Source organism: Limanda limanda, chromosome 3 (assembly GCF_963576545.1).
Source record: "Limanda limanda chromosome 3, fLimLim1.1, whole genome shotgun sequence".
Taxonomy (NCBI): domain Eukaryota; kingdom Metazoa; phylum Chordata; class Actinopteri; order Pleuronectiformes; family Pleuronectidae; genus Limanda; species Limanda limanda.
Window position 1 is genome coordinate 15,089,737 of NC_083638.1, and position 21,144 is coordinate 15,110,880.

Sequence of the window (21,144 nt, forward strand, 5' to 3'; positions counted from 1 at the left end):
GTGAACACTCCTCTTTTTGATTTGTCATGGATACGCTTGTGATTAACAGCATCATTTATGTTGATGAGTCTATGCCAGGAGTGCTGGAAGATATTCATTTATATTGAACGTTACCAGATCGCACCAAATTTGACTCTGCACTTTCTTGTGCACATGACTTTTGGAGGCAATAAGACAGTTCTAGAGACATGTGTTCCTCATATAGACAGATTGATTGAGATTTCTGGAGTTAGTAGATGTATTTTCTCCTTTATGACCACCAGTGGTCATAGGAAACACTAGAGGGACCTGTGTTTGTATTCTTTTCTCACATTTGAGTTTAGTTGTAAATCTAACACAGATATGATTAATTTCATGTCATGTGCACATCACAATCAGATGTGACCGACTGGTGAATGATAATAGCTGCAACCAATTTACCTGATTCCGTTCTGTAAGTACAGGTGGATATGTGCATGTGCGCTCATTTATTGTATCTGTGTCTGCCGGGGGGGGGGGGGGGGGGTGAAATATCACTGGATTTTATTTAACAACTGTGTCAGGCATCATCGTGCATGCCCCCTCTCTATGATGGCGGCGATCCTCCTATTTGCTGTCTGTTTACATCCCACACTGTCTCTCAGTGTCACACTCACACGCCTCATGTGCCCAGCTAGCCTCAGTTCACCATTCTGAAAAACGCCGGGTCTCCAGCAGCACCACGGGGAGAACAAGGCAGGAGGAGGTGCTGATAGTGACAAGGTCGTGAGTAGCCTTGAAAATAGAGTTGAGAGTAGGGTTGCAAAATTCCGGGAATATTCAATGTTGGAAACTTTCCATGGGAATTAACGGGAATTAACGGGAATATACGGGAGTTAACAGGAATAAACTGGAAATGTTGTGGGTAATTTATACTTACTGTGTTTACCTTGTCATATACAGACATAAATATAAACATTTTGTTTTGTCATAGGCTGATTTGAGTCCTGAGGAAACATTGGGCACTTGACTATACGCTTCTGCATCTTTGTGTCATTCTTAACATAGGTCTTTGCACAGTATTTGAAAATGTAAACAGCCTTTCCTTCTACATTGTTTGGGGTGAAATGCCTCCACACATGAGATAGTGCACGTGGCATTGTTCTGTAGAATAAGATGAGAAAAAAGTTTGTAAAAAAACACTAATGCAATGCCAGAGATATAAATAGTAAGCCAAACAATTGGAATCGTCTGTACTCATATTTTACAATTGATGGATAAATGAATGAAAATAGGCTAGATGAACAGATGAACAATCCTCAATCAGCATGCTTATATATTTTCCACAGTAATATCATCGAATCTTACCTGACATACCTTACCTAGTCCTGCACACTACAGCAGGCCTCAATAGCCCTGCTGTAGTGTTCAGGATGCTGGGAATTATCTCAGCAGTTATTATGATGGAAGAATGCACAGTGGAGGGTTGAAATTCAACGTGCAGCCTGTGCTGCATTCCATACATCTTTAAAATAGAGTTTTGAATGATGTTTTTATTGCTCAGCGTCTAATTTGCGTAGTTTTTTTCTTTTTTAAAATTCCCAAAATTCCCGAGCTTAACTTCCCATGGAAAGATTCCGGAAATTTACTGGAAAATGTCCGCCCCTTTGCAACCCTAGTGGAGAGCGCTACGAAGATCCCTTGCAACCTTTCCTACAGCCCGCACTGGGCCTTGCTGCCGAGCAGGGGCCCGTTGCCAGCGCTCGCAAAGGCTGTAATGAGTTTATTTCATGTCAGCTGTGAAAGTGCCCGTCTCTGTCTCGCAAGCACTCAAACAGAGCTGAGGCCCATAAACACAAAGTGCAGTGTGTAAATCCCCACAGCCTGACGTCTCCCAGCCTGCCCTCTACGGCTCCTGAGCACCTCTTTATCGAGAGAGGGAAGGGAGAGGCGAGATCCCCACTTACCCCCTGAGAGGAGGACGCCACGGACCCTGGGCCACGAGGCACGGCCCAGGTCTCCCACCAAACACCTCTTACTCTATAATCTTTAACCTCCACTACTTAGACACTCGCCTCTTTGGGGAAAACATGTTTTTTTTCCCCAGGTCGTGAGCAGACCCGGGGGCAGACGGTGCAGCGGGAAGCTATTGTGCAGAACATGCTGTTTGTTGTAAGCAGCATCAGATCAGAAACAGCCAAGTGCGCAGTGATTCACTTTGGCTGGTGGAATGTCACCTCTGACGAATAGGACATCAGATGTGCCTTTTTTTCCATGACGTCAGCCAGCCTCCTGTCCAGTCCTCTCCCCTCCATGTGATGCAAAACGCTCTCCCCTTGTGTATTCCCTCTCCAGCAGCGGCCGGTGTGTCTCCACGTACATGTGTCGAGCTGCGTCCTCACAGGGCCCGGGAGCGGCCAGGGGTCACTGGTTAGAGGGGCAATGAGTTAAAGATGTAGAATGGACGTATTCTATCACGGTTTCCTCTCTGACACGGCGTTTGGTCCGTGTTGAGGGATTAGTGTGCGATGCTCCACCGCAGCCTCTTCCCTGGTCTGTCTCCAGATGTTTCCTTTAGGTGTGTGCTCGACGCCCGGCCCGTCTTCCTCCCTCCTCCGTTTCCCCCTCTCTCTCCCATCCCCCTTCCTGTATGAACTCACTGGTGTGAGTCATCCTAGGCTGCTCGGGGAGCGTTTTAATTGCTCTCTCTCCTCCTTCTTCAAAAATGCACATCTCAGAGAGAGGGCTGTCACTGACCCTCCACTCCTGCAAAAAAAAAAAAAGGGAACAAAAAAACAGCCGACCTATTCATTACCACGAAGGCTGGGCCACCTCCAAAGACAGCCAAAATACACACTCCAGATATTTGCTCCATTATCCCCACTGAGGGCGGCACAATACCGCCTGCCTTTGCCATGCTTTGGCCTGATAACCTCCTCTGTATTGTTTGCCATGCTGTCGCGCTACTGGCTGAATGTTGGCAGAATATGGGGGTGATAGAAAACCCCCACAGCAGCAGCAGCAGAGCTTTTGTAATCACAGTAAAAGAAAGAGAAAAAGAAAACCTCTGCCATTTTCACCACGGGGGTCGGAGAATTGTTGTGTTTGGCACTTGGTCGGTTTAGAGACTTTGATTTGTTCCAGGTCAGGAAGTGTAATGCCAAGCCATGGACCCATGACACATGAAAAGTGGACTGTGAAAACAAAACAAGCAGTTTTGTTTTCCAGTTTTAATGCTTTTTATTTTCTTTGAAAACATATTTTCATTTATTTTTATTTAATCCTATTGTTTTACATTTATTCTCTAAGGGGCCATAAGTCGAATGTATTTCTATTATATATATATTTTTTAAATGATATATTTTACATTTATTCATTTATTAGATTTCTTATTTTATTAGATTTTATTATTTTAAGTATATAATTATTTTTGATTAAATAAATTGCGTGAAAAACACATTTGTTTTTTATGACCAATCCAGATCCCAACACCCAAAACCTAAGATCCTCACAGTGAATTGGTGCATTCCCCCTGTCCCATTGCCCTGCAGTTCTGAATTTAGGCAGTAGGTGGCACTCTTCCTACAGATGAGCTTTGTGTGTGTGTGTGTGTGTGTGTGTGTGTGCGTGTATGCGTGTGTGTGTGTGTGTGTGCGTGTGTGTGCGATGGTGGAGGCTACCTTGCTGGTATTGGCTGAATATGATTGAAAATATGTCTGCCTCGACTTACCAATGCCCATCCATACGTGTGCCCTCGCAGATGAAAGACGTGTTTGTTGTTAATGTGGGAAGTCATTTTTGCCCCTCTGCTGCTCAGTCACATCTCCTGCATGGCAAAGTGACTCCACATCGATGCTGGACCGTGTGATAGACAGAGCTCAAAAGGGGTGAGGAGGCTAAAATGCCACTGTGATTATAACAATTAGAGGGGCTGAGCGTAAAGTAGAGTGTATTGCTCCGGGGCTCCGAGTGGCTCTTTTTTATTTTCCTCCCCTGTGATGCCGATGAGTGTCTCTGACTTGTATGGCAGCAGACAGGGATCAATGGATAATGCTGACTTCGGAGATGACTATAGATGTACTCTGGACTGCTTGAGATGGCTACTAACCCAGGATGATTATGCCGTGTACTCTTTGCTCTTGGCCTAGTCAAGACAAACAATACACACACACACATACACTCACATATATATTAAAATAAATATGTCTTACAGGTGCGCTGAAAAGGCAGCAACTTCTGAGCAGAATTGTCACTTTTCATCCCCACAAAAACACACACACACACTCAGGAGACTTGCTGCAGTTATTCACCGCCCCACCAGCTTTTTTTTATTTTCTTTTAGATTTAACTAACGATTGAACTAAAGCTGTACAGATGTTGTTGCTTCCATCTCCGAGTTTCAGCGCGCTGAGCCATCGCCGGGAGGCAAAGCCTATAGGAACACAAACAAAGTCCTCGTGCTTACCTCCAGATCCCTCCTCTTCTTCTACCCTCTCGCCTTCATCCCGTCTCACTTCTGCTGCCGTGCTGCACACACAAAGTGGATGTTTCCCGAAGCACTAGCTGCATACCTTTCTAAACGCGGCATTGATTTCTCTTTCAAAGACACTCGAGTAGGTGTCAGCTACATTACCCACAAATTAATGCTGTTATTCAGTGATTCCTGTTTGTTTTTATGAAACCTGGGACATATTGTGTGACTTACCTTGGTGACAAATGGGTTATGTTTGACAAAGGAGATTGACAAAGCAAGTCCTCTGAGTTCAGATGTTTGCAGGGAAGATGTTGCATTTTTTTTCTTTTGTTGACAGCTTACCTGACATCCTCCAGCATAAAGGGAAACATCACTCTAAGTAGAGAAAAAACACTATATCTTATTTTGTCCTTTCAGTTCAAGGATTCTGACTATTTTTCTGACATCACTCACGTGCAACCCTTCCTGTCTTATAGCCGTGATGGAAGTACTGGTCCCAGAGCAGCCAGTGGTGGCGCTGCACGGCAGGGACGCCGTACTCAACTGCTCCTTCAGCCACGCCAGCCCCTACAACCTGTCCGACCTGAGCATCTTCTGGCAGCTGACGGACACCAAACGCAACGTGCACGGCTACACGGGACAGGACCAGCTGGTGGACCAGGCCGAGCGCTTCGCCAACCGCACCAGCCTGTTCCCCTCCCAGCTGGGCCTGGGCAACGCCTCGCTCCTGCTGACCAGGGTGGTGGTGGCGGATGAAGGCAGCTACACCTGCTTCGTCCGGGTGCAGGACTACGGCAGTGCTTCTCTGCTGCTGCAGGTGGCCGGTGAGTCAAGAGCTGTATCCCATGTAGAGAAACACACAGATGAAAATGCACATGGACTGTTATAGGTAGTTGCACGCAGATAAGGCTGAGATTAAGCTTCAGCTAGACATTCTATACACCACATTGCATCTGCTACATTGACGTCAGAATTAAGTCCCATTCTTATCTTATCTCATCTTAATAGTTTCCCTCGACACTTTGAAATTGATTGTGTTATAAGATATTTGACCCCAGTGCTTATCCACACATACACCAATAGTACACAGTAAAATGTGTCGTACGTTGGCTAATGTAGACTGTGATTTAGGATCATTTCTCCTCACAAGATGTAAGCAGGTGATAAACAGTCTCCTCAGGGCTGCTGAGCAGTGTTTTTGGTCAATAAGCGCTGATTGTGGTCTCTGTCATGGTCAATATGTGCTGACTTTGATTATTAGCTGTTGTAACGGTCTATCTGCTATCGCTAACATCTTCTCTGCTGAGCGACTACATCCCCACCTTCACAGCTGAGAGCCTTTTATTTATTTATAATGATACTGTGTGCCTTTCTGTCTCACATTTCTATATCTGTTGTGAGATTGTTGCAGTATTCTCCGAGGATGGATGTGCGTTAGGCGGCGTTAATGAATAATATTTGTTTTCTCCGGGCCTGGGGGAGGGAAAATAATGTCTCCAACAGTGACAAATTGGCTCAAATTAAATGCATTAGATTTATAGTTTTTATTTTTAGCGAGCATTTACAGATCACACTGAAGACTTCCTTTTTTGCTGTGTGGTGGGAGAAAATGAAAGGAGCCCTCAATGGAAATCTGCCTGTCAGTGAAATGGACATTTGAAAGTTAGTGTGTACCGTGCTAAAGCCGTCTTTGTGATGAGAGCCCACTTTTCCCAAAAGCAGCTCAGACAAATTTATCTCATCTGGCTCTCCGCTCCACCCCATTGTTTGCTGTGCCCCGATTGGCTCTGGCTGAGGCAACACAAAAGCCTCCTTCCCCGCCACCTCTGTACTCGTGTTCTCGCTCCGGGGAAATGAGAGGTGTGATGTCGGCCTCGGCTGACGATTCACCACTCACCCCCCGTCCCTCCACGCCTTTCCACATGCCATCGGCTGAGTTGTCCCAAATCTCGGTGCATGCCAGTTTTCTCTGAGGCCTGTCCACCTCCGCCCCCTCCACTGGCAGTGTGTTTCCTCTCCAGGAGTGGCTCAGTGCTTCGGGCTGTGTGGCGGGTGTGGGGATGCAGCGGCTTCAGGATGTAACACTGACGCTGTCTGTGTCTGTGGGATCGTAACCACTGTGTTATGCTAAGCTCCCTCAGTATAATTAAGAATTTAATGGGAATCATGTCAAACAGTTCCCAGGGTGACTCGCTGCAGAGAATCTAGCTAAATTCAGTCTGTATCTCCTGCTCTCCTCTCCCCCTTCTTATACCTCTTTTCCTCCTCCGCCCCTCCCCTCCTGAATCCTCACCCACCGATCTCCTCCTCTCTTTGTGTACAACTCTTCTTTCTCTCAGCCCCCTACTCCAAGCCTGTGGTGACTCTGGCGCCGGAATCCAACCTGCGGCCAGGTGACGAGGTGACCCTGACTTGCGTGGCCTACGGTGGTTTTCCTGAGGCCGGCGTGATATGGCAGGACGGGCGTGGCCTCAACCTGACGGATAATATCACTACTTCGGTAGTGGCCAATGAGGAAGGGCTGTTCACCATGACCAGTATGCTGTCGGTTGTACTGGAGCCCAACAGTACCTACAGCTGCCAACTGATCAACCCACTACTGGGCGAGGAGGGCTTTGCGTTTGTCACCATCACAGGTGGGTGTGGGTCTTCATCTCGCTTTATCAATGAATTTTAGCTCTTTTAAATAATGTTGTAAACTCCACTCCAGAGCAAAGTAAAGAGGCTGAAATCCACTTGCTGCCAGCAGTGTTTTCAGATTAGTCTGATCAGTCATGCATACGTTTCTCTTTATGTTACATGTTTTCAGATCTCTCTGTGTGGAGTCTCCATGTTCTCACTGTGTCTTTGTTTGTTTTTTTTCCGTTTTCCTCCCACAGTCCAAAGACATGTAGCTTGTGGTTGAGTTGACTCTAAATTCTAATAAAGGAATTAGTGTGTACAGACCGAGTCAAAGATAACAACCAAGAGAAAAACTGCTTTAAAAAAAAGAAGTCTGGCTAAAGATCAATGATGTTGTTGAAGTGTGACGTCTTACCGACTGAATAAAAGACGGCAAAAGAAGCAAATCCGCAAATAAGCGGAGCAAAAACCCTTAATTAAAACACTGGTGATTTCCAGCGGGTGAACAAGAATAAGAGTCATTTCTTTTACCCGTAGTAGTGAATGAGTGTGAATTGTCTGTTTGTTGACTTGACTGGCGAAACCTTCCCAGGATGTACCCGCCTCTCACCCAATGTCAGGTGGGATTGGCTCCAGCTCCCCCTGCCACCCTCAGAGGATAGTCTGTATAGATGATGGATGGATGGATGTTTGTCGTGATTCAATCTTGTCATTTGATTTTCACTTTGTTAACTTTTCTTTGTCTTTCTAAGTCTTACAGTGATTCTGTGGCAGCCTGCCATTTTCTAATCTGTTCCACCACAGTTTCATAATGAACAAAAAAGTTTTTTACACTCATCACTATAACATACAGGATCTCTGCTCGGTCGCTGGTGCACTTCCACATCCTCTTGCTACTACAAGCTACTCTGGTCCATAACCTTTACCATTCACGTTGAGAGTCAGACCTCATAGTTTCAGCTCAAGTTGTGGCAATCAATGCAGGTCTTTCTTTCAAGCGACAACTTATCTTTCTCTCTTCTGTGTCTCTATCTTTCAGTTTGTGTATCTGTCACTCAGGGATCTGGTGCATGTGAGAGTAATCTTGGTGCGCCCTGTTACCACCATAGTTTCAATGTTTCATGCTTAAAGAAAAAGTTCAGCTCCAAAGAAATGAACGAGAAATAATGAAATGTACAACACAGGTAAAACAGTAATAAAAGATGAAGTGCTTGGTTTCCCAGTGGTAATCTGAAGGAAATGTGCAAACTAAGAAGTAGAATGTGATGTTTGCCTTGCTTTGATTGCTGTACTCATGAGTGTGTGACAGCCCCTAAGTGATAGATCTAATGGCCCCTCAGCCCCAGCCACCACCCATGTCCCACTGGCCCTGCTGGTGTACTATATGTGTTAAGTGCAAGGAGAGTGCCATGTAAGGTGGGCCAAGGCAGGGTCTCTAATGGGAGCAGCACTGTGTAAAATGGCTCATAAATAAGTTGAGGTTGCCCCAGCCTTCTCTCTTGGCTGGAGCTGGTGCTGGAGCAGGGGCTGTTTGAGGCAGAGGTCAAGGCAGAGGTCAGGGTGCTGCTCCACTGGGCTGGGAAATGACTGGGCTGTCTGGAAACGGGACGGCCGAGGGAGGGTGGCCGTTCAAACGGTTGGGTGGGCCACCTTCGAAACAGCACGGATAAACACATGGTGAGAGGCAACAGTGTTGAAATCGTCTGTGACTATGCTATTGAAAGCTATTTCCTCTCCCGCCTTGATGGATTGATGCACTATTAGAGGTTTGCTCAAAACAGACATGATTGCTTTATTACCTTTCATGTCCGTTTTGTTGTCGGTCTCCCTTATTTCCTGTCTAGTGAGATTTATTTTTAAAAGAAAAATGATTGAAGTGTCTGGATTGGTGATTCAGATTGCCATGTATTTTTTTTTTATCTTTTTTCAACTGAAGTGTTGTGAAACAGCAACAAAGAAATGTCCATGTTTTCCTTTTCTTCACTTCAATGATGGCAGTGCAAAGAGAGTTAGTGGACTGGTAGCTTGCGTTGTCACCACCGATCCTCTTTGTGTTTAACTGTAGAGCATAGACTGAATATATAGATGGACGGCCCACTTCCATTTTCTCCCAATATCTAGATTTGAAGCCAAAATATTACGGATAGTAACTCTGCCATCTTGTGTATTTGAAGCCAGAGTCTGCTCAGCTGTGATCAGATGATGCAGCCGCAGAATCGAGGTTCCAGCGATATACGTGTTCAACCAAATCAAGAGACAGTCTCAGCTGTCAATCATGACATTTCATTCCATTTTTGAGCAACAAATAACTAATTAAAACCAAACATACAGGAGATTTGAATCCTAGAACAAACAGTGTGATAAGAACTACCTAAAATTACAGAAACCATCTTTGACAAAAATGTATTTAACATGGACATGACTTTTTAGTTTGGTCTTTGCTCCATCCATTATCAGGTAGAAAGCAGCATGTTGTTCCTGTACTGCAGCCAGCCACTGGCTATGCTTCAGACCTGTTGCCATCCTGACCGTGCACCTTGTGCTGGTGATATTTGAGTTAGCACTTAATCTATGAGCTAAGTTAATTCATATATTATTTTAAAGGTTTTGCACTTGCATGAAACTAGGCGACACATCTGTTCTTATAGTTCTGTTTTAATATACCAGAGTTAAAGGAGTAGTCTGCTAGGAGGATTAAATACAATATTTGTGCCATTTTATTGGCTTTGATTGCTGTTTTCTATGGTCATGGTCAGAGTCACAGCTCTGCGGTTTCCAAATCTGAAAAAATAAAGGAATTAGTGTGTACAGACCGAGTCAAAGATAACAACCAAGAGAAAAACTGCTTTAAAAAAAAGAAGTCTGGCTAAAGATCAATGATGTTGTTGAAGTGTGACGTCTTACCGACTGAATGAAAGACGGCAAAAAAAGCAAATCTGCAAATAAACTGAGAAAAAACCTTTTAATTAAAACATTGGTGATTTCCAGCGGGTGAACATGAATAAGAGTCATCTCTCAGTAGGAGCACAGCTTGAGGATGGCCAAAATTGTTGGTTAACACACAGAAGTTTAACAGTATTTTTTTGTGTGACGCGATACAAGGAGGCTTGTTTGAAATGAAAATGTATTTATGTTTGTTTACAACAGCTGGTGTGTGCTTAACAGCTTCTGTAATTAATTTTGACCTAGCAAAACTCTTCTGCTGGAGTAGCAGAGTGTGGAGTGTGCCGAGCTTGTGTTGATATAGTGAGCACGCTCCGCTGTATACACACACCGCTGCAACACACACACTCCGGCACTGGAGAATCCGATTATGAGAGTGGTTGAAATCTGCTTAAAATTTTAAATGGCCTATGAGAGGGAGTGAAGGAAGCAGAGAGTAAGAAAAGAGAGAGAGATGGGGGCTACTGGGGGGTGGGCGCAGAGGACAGGCGTGTTAACATTTCACACTCTTCCCAATCTCTGATTGAAAAATTACAATTGTAATACAAATCTCCCGCAGGCAGAACAGGAGTTTGACAAGGTTAATTTTGACAAAATGAACCCTTTACCCACACTGAGCGGAGCACGAGCAGGAGCCGCACTTCCAGAGTCTGCGTTAGGTCCTTCATCCTAATCTCACCTCTTTCATAGTCACCAGCGATTCAACCACCGTGCCAGATAACATCCTGAGTGTCAACAACATATGCACACCTTCCATACACACTATTATCATCATATCAGCCCGACACATTTGGCTTTTGTGTAGAGAGGCCGTTACCGATGTTAGGGGGTGTACTGATGATACCATATATATTATGCATGTTATATATATTTCAAAGATTTGGCAACTATTCCCAAAATGTCATTGTCAAACCCTTATGACAACAAAATGTATTGAGGCTTTATATTTGACATGAATTCTATCATGTAAAACTACAAAATGGAAACACAGATTTAAGTTTTTATGTAAAATGTAAAAATAAATGCTTTCTCCATTGTTTATTCTGCAAAATAAAGGTTTTTCGTATCAGTGGATATCGGCAATCCAAAATGCTGATACCGATGCATGGCTGAAACGCTCACATCCTGCAGAGTGCTGGTCAGTTCAGTAGCCAGGCTCTCCGGTAGACAGTGTTTTTGTGTTGCTGGGATATTGATGGATGTGGCAGAGTGCAGCTTGGCTTCGTGGTAGGGAGACCCATAGAAATAGCTGGTATTAATGAACGGTCGAATGTGGAAAGGATCAGCCTCAGTCCTCAAATGAACCGTGGCCTGTCTGCTCTCCTGGTCAGCCTGCTTGTGTACCAACGCCCCCTTTCCTCCTCCTCCTCCTCTTCCCCTTCCTGCTCTACCTGTCCTGTTGGCTTGCTCTGTCTCACACTCCGAGCCTAGTCTGGCCACTTTGTTCTCCTTAGTAAGAAGAATGTCTTTGCAGTTTCGGGGGATCAAGAGTCTATATCCTCTAATTTTTTTGTGATCCTTTTCTGAATGCGAAGCTTTAGCTATGTATCCTATCGACTAGAGCCGTGCGATTGCGGCTTGTTGTCTGATGGCTTTGTTTCAGGGCCTGTCACCAAACAGTCCACCCCCCCCTCCAGCACCGACCCCCAAGCCGTCTGCTTACTCCCTCTCAATGAGGATGGCGCCATTTCCCCAGCACCACTCTGCTGGCACAGCATTTACAGAGAACAGCGAGCGGATGGAGATAGATAGAGTGGTGGGGAAAAGAAAGGAGATAGAGAGATGAGGCAGGGCGATAGAGAGAGGGAGCTATTGGGAGAGCGGGTTAGGAGGGGTGAGAAGTGGATGACAGGGAGCAAGATGGAGATGAAAACGTTTGCTGAGCTCAGAATTGTGGCACTACAGCCTGACAAGCAGCAGATGAACACGCTGATGGGGAAGGGAGATCACCCCACATGCTGGAGGAGGCTTTCTGCTGAATCTCACATAAAGCCGGTATTCGCTGGTTTTCACTGGGCAGTGCTGTGGCTCGGTTGTTCGCAATGTCGCTTTTTTTGTAAGAGGATTCCAGATTTGCTTCCCAGTCTCAGTCCAGTCTGTGTGGCACTGGCATTCTTTCTCCAGGCTTTTGGGGTTTTCCAGCCCTTATTTCCTCACACCTTCCAAAAACATACAAATGGACGTGTTACAAAGTCCATGTTCATTTAGTTTTAAAAGTTTGTTTGTCCACCAGACCAAATATTAGCTGAAACGTAAGATAAATAATGTCAGTAATGTGTCTTGACTGACGTGCTCCTCGGAGGATCCAATAACCCAAGTTGTGAAGTTGGTTAATGTTTAGGACTAACTTTAAAATTGTATTAATTGGTTCATAATTCATAGTTTCAGCATCTTGGCAACTAGTGTTCAAAAAATTCTGCCGACCTTCCAAGTTGTTGTTCTGACATGAGATGACGTTCACGGTGACAAGAGTCTGGTAATCAGGTTTCAGATTATTCCGACCCCACACAGACTCGCAGTTCTGTTGGCGATCTGGATATGTTCTGCTTGTGGTGACTAACGTTTAGCCTCTAGTCCCAAGCAGAGATGAGCAGCACACTGCAGAGGTCTGGTGAGCTCACTTTCTTTCCAACTCCACATTCCCAAACTTGTTTATCAGCCCTACACAGCTCTTCACACTTCAAAAAAAAGCCTGTAAACAGACTTTTGTGTGTTAAATCAGCAGAGTTCTCCTCTAAAAACAATACTCTCATAGCTAATGTGGATCAAAGAAATGATGATAGTGGCCAAAACCTAAGAAATAAATCATGTTAGGATTCTGCTCTGTCCCTCTGTGAAGGCAGAAGTGAGTTAGTCCAGGAGGACAAGGGACACGCAAGGACACTCTGAAAAGTTAAAAGACTGCACTACTGCCAGTGTTCATAGTCAAATTTCAAACAGACACACAATAGAAAACTTCAGAAAATGTTGTCAGCAGATTCTCCAATAGTATTATTCTGCTGACTGCAAGACACTCCCACTTGATAGATATAAGTGGTCGGTTTTAATAACCATATCAAACATGTTACCCATTGATATTTAGTGTGCGTTATCGGGTTCAGGGATGGTGTTAGCATTAGAGGCAAGGATAAAGGCTAAATCTAGAAAAATAAGAGTTCTGCCTCTGGCTACAAGTTAAGCTCCTGCCAAGGACTGTATATATATATGGAGTTGACTCCAGGTCCAGATGTCTGAAACCTGTATTCACCTGAGCAACTCCACTGGTTGCAAAAAGAAGTCTGTTTCTGTAGAAGTCTATAACGAAATTACTTGAATTCTCACTTAATTTATAGAGTCAATAAACATTGTCTTGCCGAGTTCATAGTCTCAATCGCTAGGTTCAAGTCTTCTTTATTACAGCATGATGTTCATTTAGTAAATTATGGTTTGTATTTAGAGTCAAATAGATGATAACGGACCATATGGGGTGTGGATACTGTCATTGACAGTTTCTACCGTCCAATGGGTGCAGGCTGCAGGTGTCATTGAGCATTCAGTCGGACTCACCTCACATTTGTCCAAATATGGGCACTTTTGGTATTCAACAAAACAAATGACGTTGAACAAGAAAAACAAACCCAAGGCTTCAAAGCAGCTGTTCCCAAAAGGATATGGGACGTCATGTGGGTCGCCACTTGGCTCCTACACATTACGCCCCTGTCTTGCAGTCAGCACACAGATTTCTCCATTTTCTCTTGCAGAGGTGGCATGACTGGATAAAATTGTTTGGGCATGGTTTCATTTTCTCTGCATCAATCACTGTCTCCTTTTTTATCAAATTTTTTAAAATCAACTGTCATGGACCCTCACCCAGCTCTCCAGTATTAATCTTTCCTGGATCTACTTTGGTCCACACTCTGCTCGGAACTCAATTTTCTTTACGAACCTGACTGAGCCAGAAAGAAAACCAACCGAGACCAACCTGAACCCGAAAGGGATTCAGTTGTTTTGGCGTCAACAACACAAGCCTGAAGTTTCCAGGATTCATGCAAGTGCAGCATGAAAAAAGAAGTAGAGAGCCCCGCCACCGTGATCAAACCCGACCCAAACCCAAAGGTCAATACATTTTTGTCTGACAGGTTTTGGACCTGACGGATGCTGATTGGTCTAGATCAGCATCCGTTACCACTAGATGTCACTAAATTCTACACACTAAACCTCTAATGCTCCTGTGCAGGAATACGCACTAATCTCCACATTCATTCCCTCGTTCATTAAGAAACATAATTGGTGGAGAGACATGCTGCACTTTTCCCCTGTGTGTTCTTCCCCACTCGCATACGTTTTCACTTTAAAGGCAGATAATTCCAGTTTCTTTCAGTGAGTCTTTCTCTGAGTCAACGTATTCCTCAGCTGGTAATAGTTCTGTTTTTGTGGGGCACATTTCCCCGAGGGGAATGATTATTGTGAAGCAGATGCTCGCTAAACCAACCTTCAGTGGATAAATCAAGGTTAAAAAAACATCTTTAATTGCTACATAAACATTGACCTTTATCTTGGCGATGGAGTCTAACACAGGTGCTAATGGTAGGTGGTCTATATGAGAGTATGAATCCATTCATTACGCTGTTTTTTTCTTCCATTAGCACTTGTGTGCCCCGTTTACTTCACTATATTATTATGTCTTCAAAGCTTGATCCTGACAGCGTGTTGCCATCTAAATAGCTACCTGCCGAGCTGAGGATTGGGTTAGATGGGGTTAAGGCAACAATATATTTGTCAGTGAGTGTTTCTCTGAATGTTGTCTCTTACATTAAGTTTCCTTCTTGAACAGAAATTAGAAAATATTGTGTGTCAGTTTAAAACATTTAAAATCAAAATAAAATAATTTCTGTGCAAGCGTTGAAAAAGACTGCTTCAGAGTTTCTCTTAATTGGAGTAAATGTTGAGGTGAAATTGCAGTAATTTAGATAATTCTTGAAATCTTTTACAAGCATGTTTGCACCTTCCTCTGGTAGAATGTTTCATCAAAGGCTTTGTCAATCATCTTTGGGGTAATCTGTTGCCGAAAATCATGTTTTTAAATCCAACTCCTATAGCATACTACTGTGCCCTTCTTTGTTCTTCACTGAATGAGGACTAATTTAAATGCAATTAGCAGAGCCTTCGGAGAAGCAGAGAAACAGCAGTATAAATGAATTTGTTTTCAGTAGAGCAGCAAGCAGGCAACCTTCCCGACGGAGCACTGTATTAATTAGTGTCCAGTGCACAAACAGGCTTCCTTTCTCTTGCTGAATGCGTGCTCTGTCTTATCAGGAGCCCAGTCGGGAGAAAACAAAACAAACAGACAGATAAAGTAGTGTAGGCAATTTTAAATACATACAGGTAGGCAGAAATGGCACCATTGTGAGCACATTTATTCCTATCAGGATTATTAACTCGGGCCACCCGCCACTGCCGGTACTTGAAAGAGGTTTGACCCTCCTCCAGTGGGCCTTCAGTACAGGACATTTTATCCCTGTATTATGGCCAGGGCGAAGTTATTTGTCATGCTCCCCGTCTTACTGTTTGCAGCTCTGAGGGATTGTTTGGATGGATTCAGTCGTGGGCAGTTTCTGGTGTGTGTGTGTGCAGCTCTTTTAGAATGACACACCCAGAAAGTTAAAATTAGCTCCTCTTGTTTGGGATGGGATTTAATTCTCCTTTATACTAGCCTCCTGTCTGCCATCAAGACTTTTAAGCTCAAAGGCTTTTTTTCATTGTCAGAATACTTTTGTTTGTCACAATTAAAAGCAACATTGTTATTGTATTTTCCACCTATTTACTCCTGTCCTCTGTAGTGTGTTGTTCCGTAAGAAAATGCCTCTCAGAGTTTATAAAGTTTGAATGAATTTGACCCGCAATTCAATATATATACAAGTATATTTAAATAATCCCACACGCACACACATGTAGTCAGACAAGGTTGTGTGTGGTACCTCCTCCATCGCCTCACTTGGGTAGAAAGCTTATTGTTGAACCTGCAGATTTGTTCATGTTCAAGAGTAGTCAAGTAGTAGTAGTAACAGTGGCAGTAACAGTAAGGCATTTGTGTGGTGCAACGAAGAGCCTTACCTCTGTAGGTTACTTGTAGTCTATGGTGGAGAACATAGGATATTTCTTGAGCTCGCCTCTTAGATGCTTTGGTGTCCTGATGCCAGTTTAGGATGGATTTGCTTGCAAGAATCCTCCATTTCCCTAGCAAAACAATGAAACATTACTGGCTTGCCTTACTGATAGGTCAAGAGGGCCTTCAATAGGTCAAGCTGACAGTGAGCGCCTTCAGCTGGATCACAAGATACGCTTCCACAGATGTGATTCTAGGCTGTATATGTTGAATACCAATAGCTCATTATAGTTTGAAAGTGAACTCCCTCCTGAATGTTTGAATGAAAGATTGAAATTTCGAATAAATAGTTCCGGCCCTAGTCTATTTATGCCTATTTTTAGTTTTTGCATTTTTCTACTTGCATACGTCGTAAGTTTATTCCTGTCCTCTGGTGTGAGCAAAACCAGTGTCAGTCTTTGCTCCAAAACCATCACATAATCTTCGTGTGATCTTACCCCACCCTATCACCTTCCCACATACAGCAGTGTGACATATTTATGTCAGTCCACAGCCTTGTGGAAAGACTCTCTCTGTCCTCCCTCGCTTTCCTTTTCAGGACATTGTATTTATGATGGCAGTAAATGCACAAAAGCCCTCTTTGTTATTGATCAGGTTCATTTTGATTTGGACTGAGAGCAAGGACTATCACTGGGACCGGTGGGGGCCCTGCAGTGTACATTTCACACAGCTCCCTCTAAATCCTGTAAGAGGGATTGGTTTCGGGAGGTCTGGCATCAGTCTTGGCTTCACAATACAAAATCATATTAGTTTCAGCGTTTCAGAGTCACTGGGAGAATAGCCACCAACAAATGGCTGGGCACGCCTTCAAAGTTTGGGTATTTAATTATTCAGCCCCGTTTATTTGATGTTTAAACTCTGCACCTGATAACACCATGAATTATTGTCCTGCAAAGGGTGTTTGCAACCTCAGTAAATTGCTTTGTTCTCTGCATGCAAACAGTCCAAATTAGTGGCTGGCTACACACAAAGAGCATTGTCTAGCGCTATAATGTGTTTTCAATTAGGAGGCGTTGAGAGATTTAGCTTATTCTGGGGATAGGTGGCTCTTTTCTTTTCGATAGCTCCAGAGACCAGTAATTGATTGCCAAGTGTGAAATGGAAGTTAAGAACGGACTGAGTGTGGCTGTGTCCCGGAGGAGAGAAGTTTGGAGTGGGTGGAGAGCTCAACTCGCTCACCTCCCTCCGTGCTGACAGCTTGACTTGTGAATACGTAAGCAGCCACTGACTCACTGCACAATAAGAAACGCACCTATCACACAGCCCTTTGTGTCATCCCCAGTGTCAGATATCACATTAATGCCTGCGATTAAGCCATGGTGCCGTCATTCTCCTGATGATACCAGTTTGAATGGACAGCGGCCCAGTGACTCACATCCCCTTCTGATCACATTAGTATCCTGCTGCAGCCTCGGACTCAGTAGCCACGCCTGCCTCCACTCACAGCTCCTTGCAGACAAACTGTCCACGGGGAAACAAACTCACTCCTCTCTACTTATTAATATTGCCAACTGTGTTTAATTTCGTAACTCGCCCTGGTGGTGTGTGATGCCGCAGAAAGTTCAACTCTTCATTGACAGAGGCAGTTCAGTGACCCACACCACAAGACGCTGTCATATCTATAATGTATCTCTTGGAATGCTTTCAGCCACTTATTCTACTGGATGAAGAGTGATGCCCATTAGTTATGTCGGGTGGATTTCCTGATGTGGTTGTTAGAGGGGTTGAGCAATCCAAACAGGGTTATACTCCCAAGGGTTTCAGAGGACGGAGACTGTGAACCCAAGAAATTCACCTCAACTGACAGATGTTTGATAAAGAAGTGGAAATGGAGCCAATTTAACTTGTTTACTGAAAGTTTCACATTTTGGAAAATAAGCTTGTTTGCTTTTTGTTGCAGATTTTCACTAAGAGGGTTTTTATGACTTTAAAGATCAGTCAGTCACACAATACGAGGACATATTGAAGAATTTTTTGAGATTTCTGATGATTTTATTAGACTAACGTTGTGCTATTATGAGACTAATGTCATAATTTTATGTGAATGAAGAAAAAAAGTAAGGAAATAAGCAGCAATGAGAACCTGTGCACTAGTGGTGGGGAAAAAAATCAATTCTGTTCAGTATCGCGATATCTTGCGCCCGCGATTATATCGATACTGTAGCACAAAGTATTGCAATATTTTTTTTAATTTTAATTTTTTTAAAAAAAACTTTATTTACAATTATATATGTAACAGCCCCTGGCTGGCAAAGCATGACGAGGAGAGTTTCAGAGTTTAAAAGATACCTAGTGTTTATGCGGAAAGGATGTTCTCCACCCAGGAGATATAGTAACGGCCCAGAGGAGCACTTTAACATCTGAGCATGTTGACCAACTCCTTTTTCTGAACAAAAATGAATTGAGCAGTCTTATTTTCCTCATTTTTTGTAATGCCTTTGAATAATATGGGGGACATGAATCGCAATATATCGCAGATTCGAGTCGCAATACTTGTAGTATCGCAATATATCGCAGAATCAAATACTATTGAATCGTGGCCCAAATATCGCAATACTATTGAATCGGCACATTTTTGCCAATTCCCACCCCTACTGTGCACGTTGGAGCTCCACTTCTTCTGATTTTGTTTCTTGAGAAACCCTTTTGTATCGCACAGAGATTTAACCAAACAATTCTTGCTCCACACATATAATATTGTCAGGTTCTCATTGCTGCTTATTTCCTTACTTTTTTTCTTCATTCACATAAAATTATGACATTAGTCTCATAATAGTACAACGTTAGTCTAATAAACTCATCAGAAATCTCAAAAAATTCTTCAGAAAAGTTTCTTGCACAATCAAAGTCCTGAAAGTTATGATAATGTGTTGGTAATGAGCTAAAATATTACATATTTTGAAAAACTTTAAAAAAAGAATAACTTTTATAACAAGATGCTTCACATTCCCCATTGTAACTTTACCCTTGTAATATTACGTCTTTATTTAAAAAAAATACTCCAGACTGGAAACAACAAAGTGGACAATGTGGCTATTTCCAGAGCTCACAAACACACAGTCTTTTTTATTTTGTGCTAGGGCTGGGTGATATGGCCCAATCACCCAGCCCAAGTCTAGTGTGAGAGGAGGCATGAGAAGACAGAAGCAAAACTCAAAGACAATTTAATTTCATGCTGACGGCTTAAAATATTCACGTGACAATTTATACTCAAAGGGAGCGATATAGTCATTTTATACTTCTCACGTGGAACAAGCCACGATACATCAAGTATATTCAATATATCGACCACCCCTATTTTGTGCTGGTTGGGACTGGAGCAAACTAGATGTAACCAGAAATCAGAATGTAACCAATTGTTTCTCACTAAGAGAGCAAATAAGCCTGTTTCCAAAATGTCACATTTTCCTTAAACAAATCATAAACACAATCTAATAGCCACAATTTAACATTGTGTAAAATATGTGTTTTATCACACATATTTTGCACTATGTGATGTCAATCTTCTTGATGATATTTGTCATTCAGGATCCCACGTACATTCAGGATCCCACGTATTTATTGTGTCATTGTAGTTTGTGTCTACACATAATAGCAAACTCGAAAGGTTGAAAACTGATGTCCTTGGATTTCAGTACGTCACTGCATCTCAATAAAGCCACGTGACTTAATGTGATGACATTGTCAGCATGTTGATGTAAGTTGTTAAAGGTTTGAAATATGTGCTGCTTCAGCAGAGTGATGACTTACATCCAGAGATGAAAGCAAGTGTGTCCTGTTTTGTATTATGTGCGTACCATGGGAAGAATTAGTGTCGGTACTCCAAAGCAGGAGGAAGAGGCTGTCAAGGTTATAGAGTAAAATAGGATTCAAGCTGTAATCCTGCACATTGTAAATCTGCCACTGATTCTACAAGAACATCTAAAATAATGCTCATCCCAGTATTTACCTCTTATTTATCAAACCCTTTAAAAGCTAGGGGCCGACAGCTTTAAAGACAACAGCAACGTGCGTCGTAATGGTGTCAAAATATGATAAAAAGGATGAAATGAGGACACGCTCAATTTTAAAATGTGCTTCAAGGTCTCCCTGTTATTTTGGAGCTTTTCAGGCCATAGGGGTTCATTGTGTAACTAAAAAAAGAACAAAACAGAGTGTCAGGAACTAATTACTGAGAGAGGAAATGATCATCCACACTGTAGTGTATGTGTAATAAAGCAACCTGTGTAGAATGCATTGCACACATTTGGACATGTTTTCCATCACATCAATTAAATTCAACTTAATTTATCGTGTATCAGTGTTGGAATCTGCACTCTAAAATTGGGAAAACCTAGGAACAGCCAGTCAGTCTCATTATGGCAGTAACTTGTCACCTCCACAAGACTTTCAAGGGTTAATGCCTTGCTCAAGAAAAAATAAACATTAGCCAGTAGCACAATTGGATGTTCTCTGCCATGCAAACTTTTAAAAACAGCTTTGTTTTTTCTTTGCCCCTCTCTTTTACCTTGTTCTGGATTTATCTATTCAAGGCTTGCAGCCAGACGTGCAAAACAAGCAGCCAGAAATTACTTTTTTGTATCACTCTAACACTCCCTTAGACTTTATCAAAACCTACATACATGGCTCTAAGCCCTGTGTAGACATCGTAAATGTGACGATACATTTCGGTATGTGTGAAAAGGGCCAACCTTGAGGGACATTGGTATGGACATACAGTCCCTGCCATCAGCTGAGCATTTTAGCTGTACTCCACACACACACACCCACACACACACACAGAGAGAGAGAGAGAGAGAGAGAGAGAGAGAGAGAGAGAGAGAGAGAGAGAGAGAGAGAGAGAGAGAGAGAGAGAGAGAGAGAGAGAGAGAGAGAGAGAGAGAGAGAGAGAGAGAGAGAGAGAGAGAGAGAGAGAGAGAGAGAGAGAGAGAGAGAGAGAGAGAGAGAGAGAGAGAGAGAGAGACAGACATTTTTTTCACTCTGTCCACAATATCATGAAAAA

At 43.1% G+C, this 21,144-nt stretch overlaps 1 protein-coding gene across 2 annotated transcripts in view; it reads left to right on the forward strand.

Annotated features, from left to right (window-relative positions):
• The window catches only part of cd276 (CD276 molecule), a 74,748-nt gene that overhangs the window by 17,644 nt on the left and 35,960 nt on the right, over positions 1-21,144 (forward strand). For both annotated transcript variants that reach the window (XM_061068104.1, XM_061068105.1), the window contains exons 3-4: positions 4,909-5,256; positions 6,772-7,068. In XM_061068104.1, the coding sequence (XP_060924087.1) occupies positions 4,909-5,256; positions 6,772-7,068 (645 nt within the window). The remainder of the gene's footprint in view (positions 1-4,908; positions 5,257-6,771; positions 7,069-21,144) is intronic.